Here is an 18197-nt window from a genome sequence, read left to right on the forward strand (position 1 = left end):
ACTACTACCCTAACCCAAGCTTAACCTAACCCTATCCTAACCATACATGTCTTCACCTTAAAATGTAAAACTTAACATTATAGTCCCCATAATGTGAGTGTGTAAATAGATTTAGGTCCCCACAACATGAGTAATACCTGGAACACACACACACGACTCAAGGTACAAACTCATCCCGATCAATTCCAACTGATGTTCCCCTTGCACTGGTATCGTCAACAGAGAGATGTGACAAGTAATCAATGGTACAGTCTATCAAGATTATTTATCTCTGTTTCCAGTAACAGCAGACGGTGGGATCCCTGTCAGGTTCCCGGTTGCGGGGGCAATTAATAGGACTTACAGATGGATGGGATGCTTAGGGCGTAGAGAGAGAGGGAAAACTGGTCAATAACCTTTGACAGTGGCTGTAGCATTGAGTGCTTACGACACCGCTCAATAGACCTTAAAACAGACGTGATAAAAATCAATATGTTGCTCTCTATGAACAATATAGATACTGAATTTAGCGGTTGTAACATCCCCGTCAAAATCACGCCCGTCTCTCCAAGATATCTGCATCATTGGTTTGTCTTACCTCAATGACAACAGAAGACTGAAGATACCCACAGGAGAGGGGATGCAGTAGAAGACATTGTTTTCTCCAGTCGCACTGTATGTATTAAATATAAAAACAAAGGAAAGTAGTCAGTACCAAAATCTAAATGAATTATGTCAGCAGTGAGACAGTTTAGTCGCAAAATTACAATATCACCAAGTGCAATATCCATATCAAAAGACACTAGAAGTATTTAAATGAATGAATAGCACTATGATAAAACTATGCAGTACTGCAGAAATTCACTATATCAAAAACAAATCATGAATTTTCATAAAAATTATAATTACAAAAAGGTATCAGACGTGAATGTTATTGCAATCTCAATACCTTTTTTTATTTTAGCATATCATGCAGCTCTAGTAAGTACTTTCTATACTGCAGAGCAGCTGCAGGTTTATGGCTGGATGCAGAGTTTTGATTCATAAGTACAAACACTTAAATTAATAGAAAGCCTAGCCTTTAGATACTTCACACTCAGGACAAATCAATCATTGTCAATATGGTGCAATGTCACATTATCATGGCTTATTGGGAGACTATAACATAAGAACCATTAGTGTTATTGGCAACATCTGTCTTTTTGATGACATTTTAGCTGAGGTTTTCCCTCAAGGCCATTTGCTGACACATCAGCAGCGTCAACTTCGGACAAAAGTTCATACTGTTTTCCAAATAGATGAAAGATATGGTAGAATATATGAATAGACCGCAAGAACATAAAGAAAAGATATATAGATAGATATAAGATAGATATACAAAAGATATAGATAAACAAAAACAGAGCACCAATTAACTACCAATTGAAAATACAGTGACATATCAGTTTGAGGATTTATCACAGCATACTTTTAAGGACTGAATAAATATGAAATCAGAGGGGTGGCTCATAAAGGTAAGAAGTTACTTAGAAGACAGTAAACAGTCTGTACAGTTAAAACAAACAAACAAAAAAAAATCAGATGTGGGGTGGTGCAAGGGTCTGTTTCGGGACCAACACTGTTCATCTTATATATTAATAATCTGGTTAACATATTCAAGGAGCTCAAATTTGCTGATTATTTTTATTTTACAGTGGGAAAGAGCTGGATCAGGTTTTGGAAGTGGTTGAAAGGGAGTCTTTCTGATTACTGGATGAATTAAGGTTAGGAACATAAATAAATCACAATCAATTACACATTTTAAGAAGTCATAAAGATGTATATCTATATACAAATGAATATGACAGAATTTAACTTTAATTTGGTTATATGTCCATGTATTGTTTTTTCTTCCTATTTTTTATTAAAAGATATATAGTGATTAACACATTTTCTATTCCACCTGGCATAAAAACAAGAAAACATAAATATTGAAATCTTTTAAAAACTTGTGTAAAACTAAAAATGTTATTGTTATTTATTTGGCAAATAACAATAACATAAAGTCCAGTGTGAGCCGGCTCCAGTACAAGTAATTTTTCTGTTCAGGAATGTAAGTAAATAACTATGTGCTTTAATTTTTTTTTGTAAAGCAGTACATTTGTGAATAACAATAATGATTGTATTTTAGCATTAAAAATATAATTTCAGTGAAGATAGCTTTTTCATACTGGTGTAGAAACGTTAAAAATGATTTTGATAATTACCAAGGCTGTTAATATAGGGCAGCTTTGACATAAACCTTACATTAGGTGGTCGTCTTTTAAATGTGTTAAGCACTGTATATATATAAGTTGTGTATTGTGAAAGAAGGGCTATATTACAGATATTACAAGATTGTTCTTCTTTCTGCTCCTTTTCATTCTTTTTGGTATTGTTATTTTCGTTAGAAAGATTTGTTTTATATGTTAATCGAGTAAAACAAACTTTACAAAACAAAAAACAGACTTAGTTTTACATGAATTGCCTACACAACGCAACGGGAGTCTTTTGTGACAACACGTTTACATAATTGTTAATTTTGGAGCTGACACGACGTCTGTTTTTGTTGTTCAACACTCGGTGAAATGTTTGGCTAAAGTTAGCCGCGTTTAGGCTACATACACACCTGTCGTACTTTGATTAGGTGGCATCACTTCTTCCAATCATTAACGTCTGTTTTGACGTCACCATTGCTAACCCAAGCAATGAACAATTGTTTCTTTTGTTCTGAATCCACAAAACAAACAAACAAAAAGCCCTTCAGCACTAAGTCAACTAAAACGTTTTTTTTTTTTTTTACGTTGATCGCGGCAGCTCCCGGAACCGGAAATCACCTTACAGCAGGACGTTAACGCACTACAATTTGTAGTTGAATCGTGAACATATAAAGATCACTATTTAAAAATGTCTTTAGCGTCGGTTAAACCGTTAACAGTGCGAACAATGCAGCACAAAAGACACAGGTTTTAGAATTAAACATGAGCATATATATATATATATATATTTTTTTTTTGTGTCGGTCTATTTATTACGTAATACTTACTTTAAAATGTACCCTTTAAAAGCCCCAAAATAGTACTTCATGCCGTGGAATATGATAGTTAAATATTTTGGGTTATAATGTTTTATAAATATTATTGAATATCCACTCACTGTGCTTTTTATTATGTACACAGGACACATAGTGGCAGCAGTGGCACCTGCTGTGGTCTTCTGCTGCTGGAGTCCACCTGCTTCTAAGTTCAATGTGTTGTGCATTCAAGAGAGTGGTCACTGTCATGAGTTACTGTTGCCTTCCTATGATCTTGAACCAGTCTGGCTATGTCCCTCTGACATCCTCAGGCTCATCCTCATCCTCAAGACATACCTACATACCTTTACACATTTACACATTCAGTAGCTGCCATATGATTAACTAAATGGATATTTTTATTAAGCAGCAGTTAGACAAGTGTACCTAATAAAGTGGCTGATGAGTGTACTTCTTAATCACCTCCTCAGTGTTATTACCTCTCTATGACCTTTTGAACTGTTCAATACTTCTGAATCTGTACAATGAGATGTCATGTTTGAAATCAAATGTTCTGCTGTGGGGTTATTACTGCCATTTCTCCTATCATGGAGCCGATGTTCATGTTTTCTCTGCTTAAGTGAATGTGTTTATCACCTTTTTTTTCAGTGGAAGCTCAACAGCAAGGCATTGAATTGAAGGAATTGAATGTTCCCTTTCCCATGACCGACAGTTTGACAGGCATAGTAGGAAAAGCACAGGTGTAAATAATCAAATTAATAATATCTGAGTTCCATTAAGCTTCCTCTGGGTCACAAAGCATGCTGGCTCGCTGACACACAATCCTGACTTACTTGAACTAAACAGAGACATTGTGAGTGTGAAAAGTAACACAAGGGGCTAATCCTTCTAAGACATGTTAAAATGTTGAATGCTGTAGAATGGCTCTGTACAGTAGATGGACTTCACTGCAGTCATCCTCTGTAGAAACTAACATGATGCACTTCTACAAAGCCTCCATCAGGTGGCTGCATTGAGCAACAATAACATGAAAACCACTCATTTAGGCCCACGAGGTACGATCAAGGCTTTGATGAAGAATGTTTTCCCCAAAAAATATTTGACAATACAGATACAGGTTGAAAGAACTATCTTGAGCTTCACAATAGAGCTATCGACTAATTCTCATCTTTATGTGTGTCTCAGTTTCTTGTTTTCTGTTGAAATATATTCTATTTCCCAATACATACAGTGCACTACTGTGCAAAAGTCTTAGATTTGTTGTTTTAGCAATTCTAAGATGACCATACAGTATCATTATTTCTCAATCACTTCATATCTAAATAGTCTATATTACTAATATGGTAAACATGAATGAAGTTTGATTATAAAATGGATTTAGTGTGGCCTAACCTTACACGACCAATAGCATGACCCTGGTTCTCTTAAACCTGGAGTTTAAGAGAACCAATTAATGTTAGTGGTAAAACCTGTGTTTATCCTACTAATATCTGCTGTGAAAAAGGTCTATTACGCCATGTTCATTCAAGACTTGAATAAACGAGCATTACATACACTTGTTGCTCGAGTTGTGTTAATATATGAGAACAACTTCACATCGTTCCAATCCAGATGTCAACGATCACAGAATTTGACAGACATAACAACAACAAAGCTGCTGGTGCCTTGAGACAGTCCTGTAAACATCACATCACCCACAAAAAGTGAGTCTGTCATGGACGACTAAGTTACAGATGAAGGAACATTCATTCATCGTGACTGGGGAAAAAAAGAAAAGAAAGACACAATGAGACTCAACAACACTCTGGGGATTTCAATCAGCTTTTTATTTTCAGTATGTATTCTTTTTTAACAAGTCAAAAGGTTGAGGTGCATAGTCATGAAGGGAGCATGAGCAACATGGTCACAAACACAGACAAACAGCTGAACATTCAGAGAAATATTGACCCAGGAAAAACTGGGTTGCAGATTTTTTTTTCTTGTGTGTGTGTGTGTGTGTCTGTTAATGTGTTTTAATTTAGAAGCAAGACTGGAGATTTGCTGTAAGGTTGAGATTGACTATAAAGTGTTATTATTATTATTTTGTCAGTGGAGTTAGAGAGCTTAAGATGAAGTGTAGATAAAAATGTGTTTCAGCTACTGGATATAAAATACTGTGAAAATTGTTCAAAATACAGGACTGCTATGAGAAAAATGTGGAAAGGTAAGTGTCAGCCTGTGCTTGTATTTGAAATCTCTATAGCGAGCCTTGGTATATGGGGTCAGGATTATATAAAGGCAGATTTTTGGGCAAGTGATTTGATACTGACACACAACATGCATCATAGTTTGGCAATCATTTATTGTCTGTTGTTTGCTATGGAAACATAGCATATTAATTATCTCTTTGCCTCAGGACTGTAGTAAAATGTACCTTTTTTTTGCTAGACAAACATTACAACAGTGGTTTAATCTTTTGATCCGTGTGGAATGTGGGAAGCAAAGGGCAGAAGTCAGACTCTTGACATGGCAGTGTGAGTTTCAGCCGCCAGAAACACAGTGATATCGTTTGATATCATACACATTTTTAGTCGTCGGTACAGTGGAAGACTGTAACGGAATATTCGTCTGTGGTGTACAAAGTGAGTTGTGAGTCATTGTAACAGTGTTGTAAAAACAGCAGACATGAGACTCTTGGACTGGCAGTATGAGTTTCAGCCGCTCTGGCAGTAAGAGCAATATCAACTCTAAAAGAACCGTAGTGGTCAGTCAGAACTCCAAACACTTTGTTATTTAAGTGAAGAATGTGACACTAGGAATGAATATATGCACCTATTCAAAGCTCACTATAGATGCCAGTTGGGGCCAAATTGTTAAATTTTCTCTAATGCATTTTATGTAAACTTGTAAAGTATGTGTCACCCCTTACTCCCCTATAGATAAAGCAGGGACTACATATGAGTAGTAACAAACTAACTAGTAGCACTATGTAACACGAGTAGCAATATTTTCAAGACTAATTATAACCAAATTATATAGTTACAGCCTTAGTTATTAGTGACACTATTTTTCAATGTGCAACCCTCACAATCTGAATGAAAAGTAATAATCTCATCGTGGGTCACATCAGCTTCTGCTTGACAAGCCTAGATGTGTTAGGCCTCTACCACTAGGTGGCAATAGTGTTGTATTGACTCTAATGTGTTGCACCACTGCAGAGGATCATGTTACACTGTACCGGCAGAGTCTGTACTGCAGCAAACCCTGCAAGCAGCTTGCTGACATCAACTCATACAAGGGTTTAGGATATGCACTTCATGGAGGAAGCCATTATCGCTGGCGGTTTAATACCAAGTGAAAATTGCACGAAGGCTGGCCTTCCACAGCTAGTTATACCTCTCCTGTTTGACACAAGCCTGTGTCTATATTGCAATAATAATAAAAATCCATATTGACAGAGCAAGTCAGCAATAACAGACGGTATTCACAAACTGAAAGGCAGATTAACAGGCCTCACTCTAGAGAACATAGAACTCAAGTTAGAGATCACAGGAAAGAAAAAGGGGGGGGGCACAATTGGAACAGTGGCCACAAATATACACAATATGCATCACAATCCCTACATGAAACCACCGAAATGTTATGCTATAAGTTAAAGGTATGGAAGAGTAAGTAACAGTACACCAACAGATAGATCAACCACAGTGGTGTTTCCCTCAGGAAGACTCTATCCTCTCTTAACAGAGAGATGTGTAAAATGTGTGTGTGTGTGTGTGTGTGTGTGTGTGTGTGTGTGTGTGTGTGTGTGGTGCATCCTTACAACCATAACATTCAGTTTTGCAACACAACAAGGAAACTTTGTACAGTCAGTGCAGATTCCTGAAGTACTTACAGTACGTCACAAATCAATCACTACTTCAGTTCCACATACATCAGACCTGATCCCATTTACACCCAGCAATAAATTCCCAATGGAGAAATGGTGAACACTTAAATTGCAGACGATACAGATCGCAAATGTTTGTCCTAATTCCAAATATGTTGTAAACCAAATCAGGAGGAAGTTAGAGACACATTATGTTGAGCCTGTATTATAGTGAATCCAAGTATCTTTCCAGCAATGGCAAACCCCACCTTTTGGGAATCTGATAATGTTCCCAAAAGCTGCAGCACTGGTTACTGTTAAATGAATAAACACCAGTGACAGAGTATTTTTGCATGGCATTTTGTAGGTGATTTTTTTGTGGCTTTTGTTCCACTAGATTTTGCATCTCTGTTTATAGTATGACGCAATCAGAAATGTATATAGCTTTCCTAAATGAAGAAAAAGGAGATGAGGTTTTTATAATGTCACTTTGAGTTCTAGCACTTCTTATACACTCCATCTATGCAGGGATTTTTAAACTATGTGTAAAAGGGATCTAATAATCATTGATCCAATGCAGTTAAATCCTTCTAATGTAGATACATGAACCTAATGTCAATGCATTAGTCCAGCTGAGATACATTAGATACGGTGTAGCGACACATGAACAGTACCTTGGACAGACAGGAGTTGCTATCACATGTCCAGACACATCTACTATAAAGTGCCTTGAAAACAGTTTATTGCATAATCTGATGTCTGTCTTATTGCTTCCATTGAAAGCAAGAAGGGAAATGCACTCCAGTATTAGAGAGCAGCAAGCGAACATAAGTGAACAAGTAGAAAAATAAGATACAATCTTGCCATAGAGCTCTGTTTCCAATAAGACAACGCGCCGTCAGTCAATGCCATAACCATTGTGACACAATGTCGTCGTCAGTTCAACATGACAAACAAAATGTTGGTTTCGGCTAAGAGGAATAACCAGGTGGACTGTGGAGATTTTCCTCGTACTTTATTTCCCCCGTTTTGTGCAGCCACTCTGAACAGTGGTAAAGTGCTGTATTGTTTGCAATGCAAGGCCAGTGGACTACACTCCGGTATCAAAGTGGCTCGAAGTATGTCGGCATACGTGTGTGCCGATGTCTGTGTGTAGCATTCAGCTGTCATGGCTATGCAGGCTGTGCATGTGGGTGTAACAGGTTACGCCCGCCAGCTCCACAGAAGTGACCTCTCGCACCGAGAGTCATGAAGAGGTTCTAGTTACCAGTTGGCAAATTATTATTTGTCCATGTTGACTTCCCTTAGGATTAGAATATTTATATTAGATATTATAAAGACTTTGTTGACTCTATTTTTTTAGTTTCTTAAACAAAATGGGGTCACTTCTTCTTCAATTATGCGAGTTGTATAATTTCAGCATGTTCCAGAGTTTAAATTTATGTGTGTATACGCATGTGTCATATGTTCAACTCTGAGCTTCCTCCAAACTCTTGAATACTCATGTAGTGCGTGGTTCTAAGTACAAATCACAAATCAATTCAATTGAATTGAGTGTAGAGATGTAGAGTAGCACAGATCTGGCCTACTGGACTATTCATTCAGTCATCTTATAATAACATTAAGACATTTGATATTATTTTGTAATGAAATAAAATATATATATATGTACTTTTTTATTTGGACAAAATATAAGATGCATTCCCTGACAGAGTCATTACATTCTTTTTGTAGTGATCTGTCCCAACATGGTGCGGCGAGTATTACAGAGGCCGTGTTCGTGGACCTGCTCTTCCCACTTCCAGTGTATCACTCCATGGGTTGCATTGTAAAATTTAAATTTAGACAAACTGCAGAGTTCTTTACAAATGCGAAAGAGGGACATTTCATATACCTGACCTTGGTAAGAACATTTGTAGCAGTGGTTGGAGGCGCTTATCTGTGTTTTACAGGGTTTTCATTCAGTTGAGTTTGATGTGAAGGGTTGAATGGGAACATACAGAGACAAGTGAATGTTTCTGTACTGTGGTAGAAGACAATATATACTTTATATGCTGTTATATAAAATGCGCACATGCTAAAAATGCATTGGTTATTAGAAGCAGCATGATTTAGTTCATTCCTTTCTATTGGGAGCTGGGTAGACTAGGATTGTCTTTGATGAGTTTTTTTTTTATATATATATACATTTTCTGTGTTTTTATCCTCTCACCAGCAGAGGGAGTTGAAGCAGAACAGGCACCTGTGTTGGTTCATCTAAAGCAATACAATAAAACCTGTGCAGACCTGGATCCATTATTCACCTACGAAAGCCCAGTTGTCAGCCTCAGATGGAGTTCATGAATTAAGTTTCAAACTTTGAAACCTTTGAAACGGAATAGTAGTTGAAGTCAAATGTGTAGTTTTAGCATTACACCTTGGTTTAACCAGCAGTACAATTCAAGTGCAGATTTGATCATATCCACTCAGGAGGTAGATCAGGACAAAAAAGTATGGAAAACCATGGAGAACTATGGGAAAATATTTTTAAATAGCTCAAGAAAAACAATATACAGTATGGCCTTAACTTAATATGGCTTAATATAGCTTTATAAAATGTATTAATAGTTTTATATGTACAGTAAATCATTTAGTTTTTTATTGGAATTCATTTTATTTGATCATGACCAAATGATGTTGGCTTAAATGTATGAATGCACCTCAGGTTTGGGCTTATTTGTGAACATGAATTGGTGCTGAGTGAGGGTTAAACTTTGTTCACTCGTGGATATAATGTTGCGGGGAAAAAAAACTGTTTTATCTCAGTCTGTAGAATAAGTGGGAGACTCAGTAAAATCTAGAGAGGAATTTGCAACAGACGCTGTGGAGCAAATGGGCTGTCGTGTAGGTGAGGAAGTAATCCAGGCCTGTGCACACTTCTCCAAATAACAAGCATGAATTTAAAGAGACATTAACGTGTTGTATTATTTAGCCACTAGTAAGATAAAACAGTCCACTGATAACAGCATCTCCTCTGAGCATTTAAGTTTGTCTAACATATATACAGACATACAGACATACTTGACATTTTGCTCAGGCCTTTGGTGTCCCTTTGTTTTCTGCTTTGGCTCCTGAAAGTCCATTTTCTGTGTTGTCATTCCCTGAGCTCACCAAACACTCTTTACTGTAGAGCACAGAGAAACCAAACATTAAGACAAAGTACTAAGTACATTAATAAGATGAATACTACGTGCAAACAGCGATCATTTTTTTGTTTTTACTTTTAATTATCCCTTTGTATATTGACAAATGAGTTAATGGCTCTCAACAAGACAGCATTACTTTCATAAAGAATGGCGCAAAGCAAATGCAAAGATTATATATGTTACATATGTTAGAGCGTAAAACAAAAAATGCAACTACGGAGTAGAGAAAAAAACGTGTCTCTCTCTGCTTTGTATAAAGTAGAGAATGTAAAGAATGTTGCTGAATTTGACAGAACTTTTCTGTAGTTTACATGATTTGAAACTTAATTGTAAACCCAAATAGAAAAGGTACTTTTCATTGCTTTACACAGACTTTAATTTACTGAGTGTAACCCAATGCTTTTAGTGAGGCACACATTTTTTTTCTTAAATAAGCCTGGATGAATTACAACAGTCAGATTGATTTACTTACTTTTTCTCATCATCCTTCAGCAGGAAGCGAACAACCAAGGCCTTTATCACCATGATAATGATCGTTAAGCCAATGACTCCACCCAGCACTGAGACTATGAGGACTGTCAGAGTGTTGTCAATCTCCCTCACTGAAAAAATGTAGAGAGGGAAAGAGTTTGTGAGGGAGAAATAGTTGACAAGAGGGAGACAAAAAATAAACAGAGGAAAGAATATACACTCGCATAATATGGTTCATTAAGATAAAGTTTGTTTTTTTTGTTTGTTTTTTTGTGTACCATGTATGGGCAGGTGTGTGCATGTGACACATACTTTGGTCCACCACTCTAAGAGTGAAGACAGCACTGTGGTTGCGATTTTTCTCTTTTGGGTTTTTGGCAAAACAGATGTACTTTCCCTGATCGTCAAAGGTGATGTTCCACAGCAGTATGGAGATGTTGTTGGTCTTTGAGGATCCAACAAACTCCACACGATCATGGAAAACACTGACCCGGGGCTCCACACCCTCCATGGGGATATCTCCTTCACATAACTACACACATACACAAACACACACACAATTGTACAGATAAACAGATTACCCTAAAATGCTGCCAACAATGTCCATGTCAAGGCTAAAACATTCTTGTCAACACAAAATGGCCATGTTGCATACAAGGGGTGGGAACATTTCAATTTCAATTTGAAAATTTAAAGGCTGCGGTTTGTTGTAAATTAAACCATAAGCGAATGACGTGCCAAAGTCAGAGAGCGTATTTAAGCAAGGTCAACACAGTAATAGTTGCTCTCTTTTAGATTTGTTGCCAATTAAACAGATTTTATTTTATTTATACTTTATATTTAACCAGGTTAAAAACGAGGTCAGCAGCACACGTCATAATAAATATCAGATTAGATATATAGTAGAAGACAGGTTACAAACAATTGTTTGGACAAAAACAGTAATGTAACAGTGAACAATGTTAGCATGACATTTAAAGTGACTGAGGTCACAGTAATAAATCAAACACACAGGCACTGTTTACTGGTTTCTCTTCGTCTGTCTAATAAGTAAAAATAAAATGTAATACACTCATGAAGGAAGCACCTTATCTGTTTTCAAAAGAGTATATCAGAGGTGTCATGTGTGTTAATGCGCCATCATGTTTCAAATCTGTTGCTCAGTGAATATTAGACTAATATATTGCAAATTAACTTTATCATCACTGTAATAAGGATCTGTAATAAGCCAGGGTCATACTATTGTTCAGTGTAGGTAGGTCATACAAAATACTTGACACTTTAACTTGTAGAAGATATTTTTTAATTCTTTAAAACAATAAAGTAAAAGAGGAAAACAAAATATCATACCATTTGGTCATTATAACATTGGTGAAACAACAAATCTAATTTTGGCTCAAGGCATTTGCCCAGCACTGTATGTCTTATCACTTCTCCACTTGGAAATAATCTTTAGTTTGAGCGTGTGTGTGTGTGTGAGTGTCCATATAGATGTTTGTACGTTGTACCTTGTCCATGGTTCCATTGTCGTCGAAGTGCCAGTTGAAATGGAGATCCTTGATGCCGATACAGGAGGAGTAGGTACAGGGCAGCAAAACTGTGGAGCCATTCATTGCTTCGACGCTAGACACTTTGCCTGTAGATACCTCAAGTCCCCCAACACTCCATACACCTGCACCACGAGACGAAGCAAACGATGAAAACATTGACAGAAAGGCAGAGAAAAAGAGAGAAAGAATTAGAGATACAACTTATTAAAGATCATTATTGTGTGTAGAAAACAGATGGTGCCACTTTACACTGGTATTTGGGCCTTGCACGGTGGGTTTTGTTGGTTTTGCAATGACAGCTGGTGTAATTCCCAGATTGTTGCCCTGGTGTCTTTCAATTGGGGCCTATTTATAAATGCTCTCAACCACAGTGACCCGCTCAGGATCATGTTGCACTTGGACATGGTGCAAACAGCATTAGAGTGTAGGACTTACATCTATATGTATTGCACCTATTACACATATGTGTTAGATGTTTCCGTCCACACACACACACACACACACACACACACACACACACACTGATCAGTCGCTATGACCAAACAATTGAGTTGATGTGAAGTTTTCTACCACCAAGTTCAAGTATGGATGTGGTATATGGTTAAGATTACTCTACTGACCACTTTGGAGCTTGTGTCATTATTTCTCTTTTTTTATTCTTCCCGTATCAGTATCTCTATGCAGTGCTGACATGAGAGCCACTGTGGTTTTCTATGATATCTCAGTTAATAACATGTGTTTAAAATGCACACACTCACACTCATACATATCTGCAAATAGGTGACTCTAAACTTTTAAATAAAGCCATGTCATTCCGTACCAAACTCTTTGCAAGGATGTTGTGATTAAAAGAGAAGATTGCAGTAAACAACTGACCTGTTAAGCTGTTTATTAACTGATTGTCCGGCATATAGGAAACCTATTCATGAGAACTTATATGTATATAAATAAATATAATAATTATAAAGAATATATGTATTATGTATGTATACAGTATAAATTGTCAAGCATTCTTGACTCCTTTATCTCAGAACTTGTACCTCCGACACTACAAATAAATACATGAGACAAGTATAGGGATGAGCTCATGCGTATCTTTACATAGTTTTTGAAATGTTTCCTGTAGGTGGCTGCTGGTTGAAATCCTTTCACTGCTTTTTTAAGTGAAGTACGCAAATGAATGATCTTTTTCTGAATCTTTTGCCCAAAGTTTGTAAGCAAGGAAAACAAGGAAGGATCTCCCGTGTAGCAGACCTGGTGATCTTTTACAAATCTGAGGGCAGTGCCATTCTCCCATGGCTAGAAATAGATTTCACACTGTACCCATTTTTTCTCCACCCCCTTTATCTTGTCCGCTTATCAGTTTGTCCTCACGTGAAGTGAGGTGTTGTGAGGTTGCCTTTGAACGTGTGGGGGTTCTTCTCAGTGTATCTGCATGTGTGTGTTTGTGTGTCCTCGAGAAATAGACCGGAATGTCCGTTATTTTTAGCTTCACTATCAAATATCTCTTTGTCCCATTTGGGAAACATCAATATCTGAATCACTGATGGGAGGAAAGACAGCTGATTGTGCGTGTGTGTGCATGTGTGTGTCCTTGGCTGAGTGTCAAGGTTATTTTTTTTTTCCCTATTTTTCTTAAGTAGGCCAGAGAGTAAAGGGTTAATGTATTTCTTAGTTGAACCCATAGAGAGCTGACTGAGGACACTATTACCTCTATGAGCGACTAAGAGAGAGGGAGGGAGAGAGGGTGGGAGAGAGAGAGAGAAGTGTGATGACAAGTGTATGGGAGGAGGAGAGTAGAAGAGAGATGAATGGGGGACAATAGGGGTAATTGTGAAGGTACAGTATGTTCGAAGTGATGGGCTGGGTCACTATGGAAGAATGGAGGAATGGACATAGAGAGGTGAGAAAAGCGAGGTGTCCTCTCCAAGGTGAATGAGTGACAGTAGGGGAGGGAATTACAGCAATATCTTAGTGACTCAGTCATCAGAGCTAAGGCTTTGTGTTAGTTCATCCAGGACACAGAAGTCACACGCCCCAGCTGACCGCAGTCTATCATTCACCCTCCAAACTCTGCCAATCTAAAATCAAGGCGGTCCATTTTAAATTGCTACACCAACACTGCCTCACACGGCTGCCACTGGCAAAGCTTTGTCTCCACCACACCAGCCTCCACCTTTCTAGATCACAGTCTCAACAGGTCCAAAAAACGTGTTTTTCAATGCTAGGGTTCACCCTAGTACAGAGGGTTTCCTGCCTTGTGCTCCCTGTTTGGGAGGTGCTTGGCTGAGTGTCTACAGAGTGGAGCCATCAGTGCCAAATCTGACTGTACTTCCATTTGTTGCAATAAGTGGTTTCTTTTGAAGAGAGTGTTCCTGACTGAACATTGTAGATTATGTAATATAAACATGTAACAACATAAATCATGGCATGTTTATACCAAGTGTTGATAAATGTTACTGGTAAACGCTGAGTTATTACCTGGACTATGTTCCCTGTTTATCCGCAACTGCTCCTTTGCTGTTTGTTGTTTATAATTGTCAATGCTGCATAATTCATTATGTTAACATATAGAGCCGGAGATTGAGACTGCATGGACATTGCATACCTTTTTGTGGTCAAATGAGTGATACTTTGTGGAGGATTAATGTAGCACTGAGGTCATAATCTAATGGTCTCTTAATGAGATAAGCCTAATTGACTGTAATGTTCCACATATATCAGGACTTTGACAGTGGTGTGAACTGTATTTTATTACAGAAGATAATTTATTGTTATGTGGTTTAAGGTTCAGTGTACCGCTGCCCTTTCATTTGACTCTTATTGTTTCCTTGCATGGGATTGCTGTGATGTTTTGGCAACAGATGTGCAATGTACTTTTTCAGTAAAATAACCTTAGAATAAAGGTCAGTTCAGACTGCAGATGACTAGGCAGCTATAATAAGTACTATGATTCTGACAAAGGCAGATAATGTTGTCACAAAGGAGATGAAGAAAAAAAAGTGGAGGCCCTACCAGTAATGGCATTTCAGTACCTTAACTTCTCAAGTAAAAGATATAGGTGGTTGTTTGACTCATGCCCTGAGATTGCTGCAACATTTTGTATAATGGTCCTCAGATAAAGGTTCCTAAAAAATCAATAGAATCATCACAAAAATAATTTTCCCAACACAACTAAATTACATTATTACTGGAATTACATGTTGTTTGTTTGTAAATTGTACATATAAGGCTAACAACCGCATTGTGGTCACATTTTCCCTGTTTGAGATTGTGTTAACTTTGCTCACCTTATAACAACACAAAGATGGGGTATACTAACACGTACAACCAATGGTACGTCGTATTCACACACCAAAACTGGGATTGAATCTGGGAGCGCTGGTGAGCACTGAAGGAGAGGAAGGAGATGGAGAGTGATGTGGGAAACTAGAAGCTAAAGTAGCAGCATTTCTACAACAAAAGTACCATTCCTACAATGGTATAGATTGCAGTGTAGGCTGTGCACATAACGACAACCATAACTGTACTAGAACTGTAGGTTCTGACCAACTAGGTTGAATCATACGAGCCACCACTGTCTGTGTCTGTGTCTCAGACACTGAGAGCAACCTAATCTGTTTACAAGCCTGTCTGTGAAAAGCTGTTCCAGGCATAGTTCCTCCGTCTACACGCAGCCAGTGTGGCCTACGTGTTAGGGAGTTTATTGTCAGAGACTAGCGATGCTACTGTATGTAAGCAGAGGGAAAGGGACCAACTTTGCTTCGGCTGTGTTAACAAACATCAGCCCCTCAATTTCTGCAAACCTGGCCTTTAACCAGGGCATAAGAAATTAGTCCTTGCCGCATTAGGATCGGGCTGTGGTCCCCGTGAGGACTATTGATCCTGACAAGGTCAGTGTTTATCACAGAATAGGTCTTAAAAAGAGACACCGGACAAACAAACACACACACACACACACGTACGCTTGCAAGAGCCAATTCCAGCTGACACAGGGCGAAAGGTGGGGGTACACCCTGGACAGGTCTAAAGTCATGCCTATGCAGCCACTTGCACAACATAATCAATTGAAAGGCTTTTTTTCTTTTTCTTTTTCTCTTAAGTACTGCTTCATATTCCTGTACGCATGACATTTAAAGAGAAGTACTCCTGACATTTAAACACGGTATATTTGCCCATCTTTAATAAATTGAAGAATGTCTAAATGTCCCTTGTAAAATGCCACAAACTTCTGTCATACTATACATGCTAATAGTTTATGTATTATCCTTAACCCTTAACAAACTAGTTTGGGGTTAATTATCTGAGTAAATTACCACGAAAGCTCCTCACATAAGCCCACTGTTCTTGTTTTTGTGTCATAAACTGTGGTGAGCTTTCACTCAACTGGCACTACTGGACGCTCCAACAAAATAAGGGAGTGCTGGAACAAGAGCACAGATCACTGATGCACCACTACGTCACTTACACATCCACACGTACTCAGTTGTACACATGGTGTATGTTTATGAATATGTATGTGTACTAAATTGTTTTTTGTTTGTTTGTAGAGCACCAAAGGTTTTCCTGTATTTGATTATTTTGATTGCATCTTTCCTTTGAAAGTGTCACCTCATTAACTCCGCCCCATAAAGAGTCATTTAACTAATCAATCACCCAGCTCATCATCCAGACATTTAACCCTTCCATGTTCAGATGAGCCAAGGGTTAGATGATATTGGTCTTGATGCCCTGAGTGCATGAGCTGTGACATCATCATCATATATTTCATACTTAAGCTGTGGGAAAAACAATGTTAAGGAGAGAGAAGCAACAGAAGCAAAGAACAGCATTTGTTGGTGTGGAGTGATAAAAAAGATGGCATGGATTTATTGTTACGGCAGTGAACCACCCACCCAGATGGACATAAAAGAAACCTGAAACAAGAAGTTTAAATGTTCACACAATTAGAGGGGATTAACCCACACACAAGCAGTCATGGATGATGTTTTAACAAGGAACAAAAGTGCAATATTCTGACTGACTCTAGTGATACAGAGGGAAAGTGAGGAGTGACAGGGCAAATAGAGGTATCAAGAGAGAAGTATAACTCACCAAGCAGCAGGATGACTGCTAGACCAGCATGAAGTAGATCCCCAGATCTCAGCCGACCAGAGACACTCAAAGTGGTGCTGTCCACTGACGCCATGACACCCCCTGTCTGTCAGTCTGTGGTCTTGCCGGTCTCTCTGTATTAATAGAATGTGTCTTTGTCAATCTATCCCCTTTTCTGCCAGTGTGGTCAGCCCCAGCTGTGTCTAATCTATGTAAATATGCCTGTGTCATTCATGTGTCTATCTGGACACTGGAGCTGTGCAGCTGAGGGCAGCCTGAAGTCCTGTTCCCAGTCCCTCCCTCTTCTGCACTCTGTCCCAGGAATGAACAGAGGGAGGAAGCGCAAAAATAGAAGGATAGATTCCTTCACAGAGCTCTGTTGCCTGCCCAGTTGTTCCCTCTGCACTGCACACCGGCAGCCCAGAAAAGCAGAGAGGAACAGACAGACGGAAGAATGCAGCAGTTACATGAAGAGCCTCTGTGTTCCTCTCCCCTCTTGTCCTCTTTTGCTGGCAGACTCAGTGATCATCCAGCAGCGTGAGGTGAACGGCAGAGAGAGTGGAAGCGAGGCAGAGCAGTTGCAGCGTTGCAGTGTAGTGTCAGAAACCTCCACTGCTACAGAATCAGCATCAGCAACAGCACGGGAAGCAGACTGGCCAACAAACCCCAAAGAGAGAGACATAGGCTGGAGGGGGGGGAGTAAAAACACGCGTGAGATGCTCAAGAGGGGGGGGTGGGGGTGGTTTGCTGGAGCCGAGCCCGCAGTCAGGCAGAAATACAGGGAAAATGTGTGTCTCCCCAGCCAGCACAGAGAGGTACGAGAGGTACTGCAGAGGTAGAGGTGAAGAGAGTGAGAGGAGGGGATGGGGGAGAGATGGGGTTGGAGGAGGAGGGGGCGGTGGTTTGATAACTGCTGCCACACACAAACACACATGCACTCAGCAAAGCTGAGTCAGCCTTACTCAAGAGTGTCTCCAAGTCGCACACGGGCTGGTGCTTAACACATACCACATACTGCAGCC

General features: G+C 38.8%; 1 protein-coding gene across 1 annotated transcript; it reads right to left on the minus strand.

Annotated features, from left to right (window-relative positions):
* Nucleotides 1-4836: 4836 nt before the first annotated feature.
* Nucleotides 4837-17983, minus strand: LOC122773734 (sodium channel subunit beta-4-like). The gene is made up of 5 exons (XM_044032624.1): nt 17176-17983; nt 12040-12203; nt 10844-11063; nt 10533-10662; nt 4837-10038 (listed from the first exon to the last, which is right to left on the minus strand). Exons 1-5 carry the CDS (start codon nt 17267-17269, stop codon nt 9948-9950), a joined length of 699 nt encoding a protein of 232 aa, XP_043888559.1. The 5' UTR covers nt 17270-17983; the 3' UTR covers nt 4837-9947.
* Nucleotides 17984-18197: the final 214 nt, after the last annotated feature.

Source organism: Solea senegalensis, linkage group LG8 (assembly GCF_019176455.1).
Source record: "Solea senegalensis isolate Sse05_10M linkage group LG8, IFAPA_SoseM_1, whole genome shotgun sequence".
NCBI lineage: Eukaryota > Metazoa > Chordata > Actinopteri > Pleuronectiformes > Soleidae > Solea > Solea senegalensis.

What these genes read in the sequence shown, in the direction of transcription:
- LOC122773734 (XM_044032624.1), bottom strand. Translation starts at nt 17,269, where the DNA reads ATGGCGTCAGTGGACAGCACCACTTTGAGTGTCTCTGGTCGGCTGAGA. An exon ending in ACAATGGAACCATGGACAAG is followed by an intron (nt 11,064 to 12,039) that starts GTACAACGTACA and finishes GTATGTGTGTAG; the next exon opens with TTATGTGAAGGAGATATCCC. An exon ending in CTGAAGGATGATGAGAAAAA is followed by an intron (nt 10,039 to 10,532) that starts GTAAGTAAATCA and finishes TGTGCTCTACAG; the next exon opens with TAAAGAGTGTTTGGTGAGCT.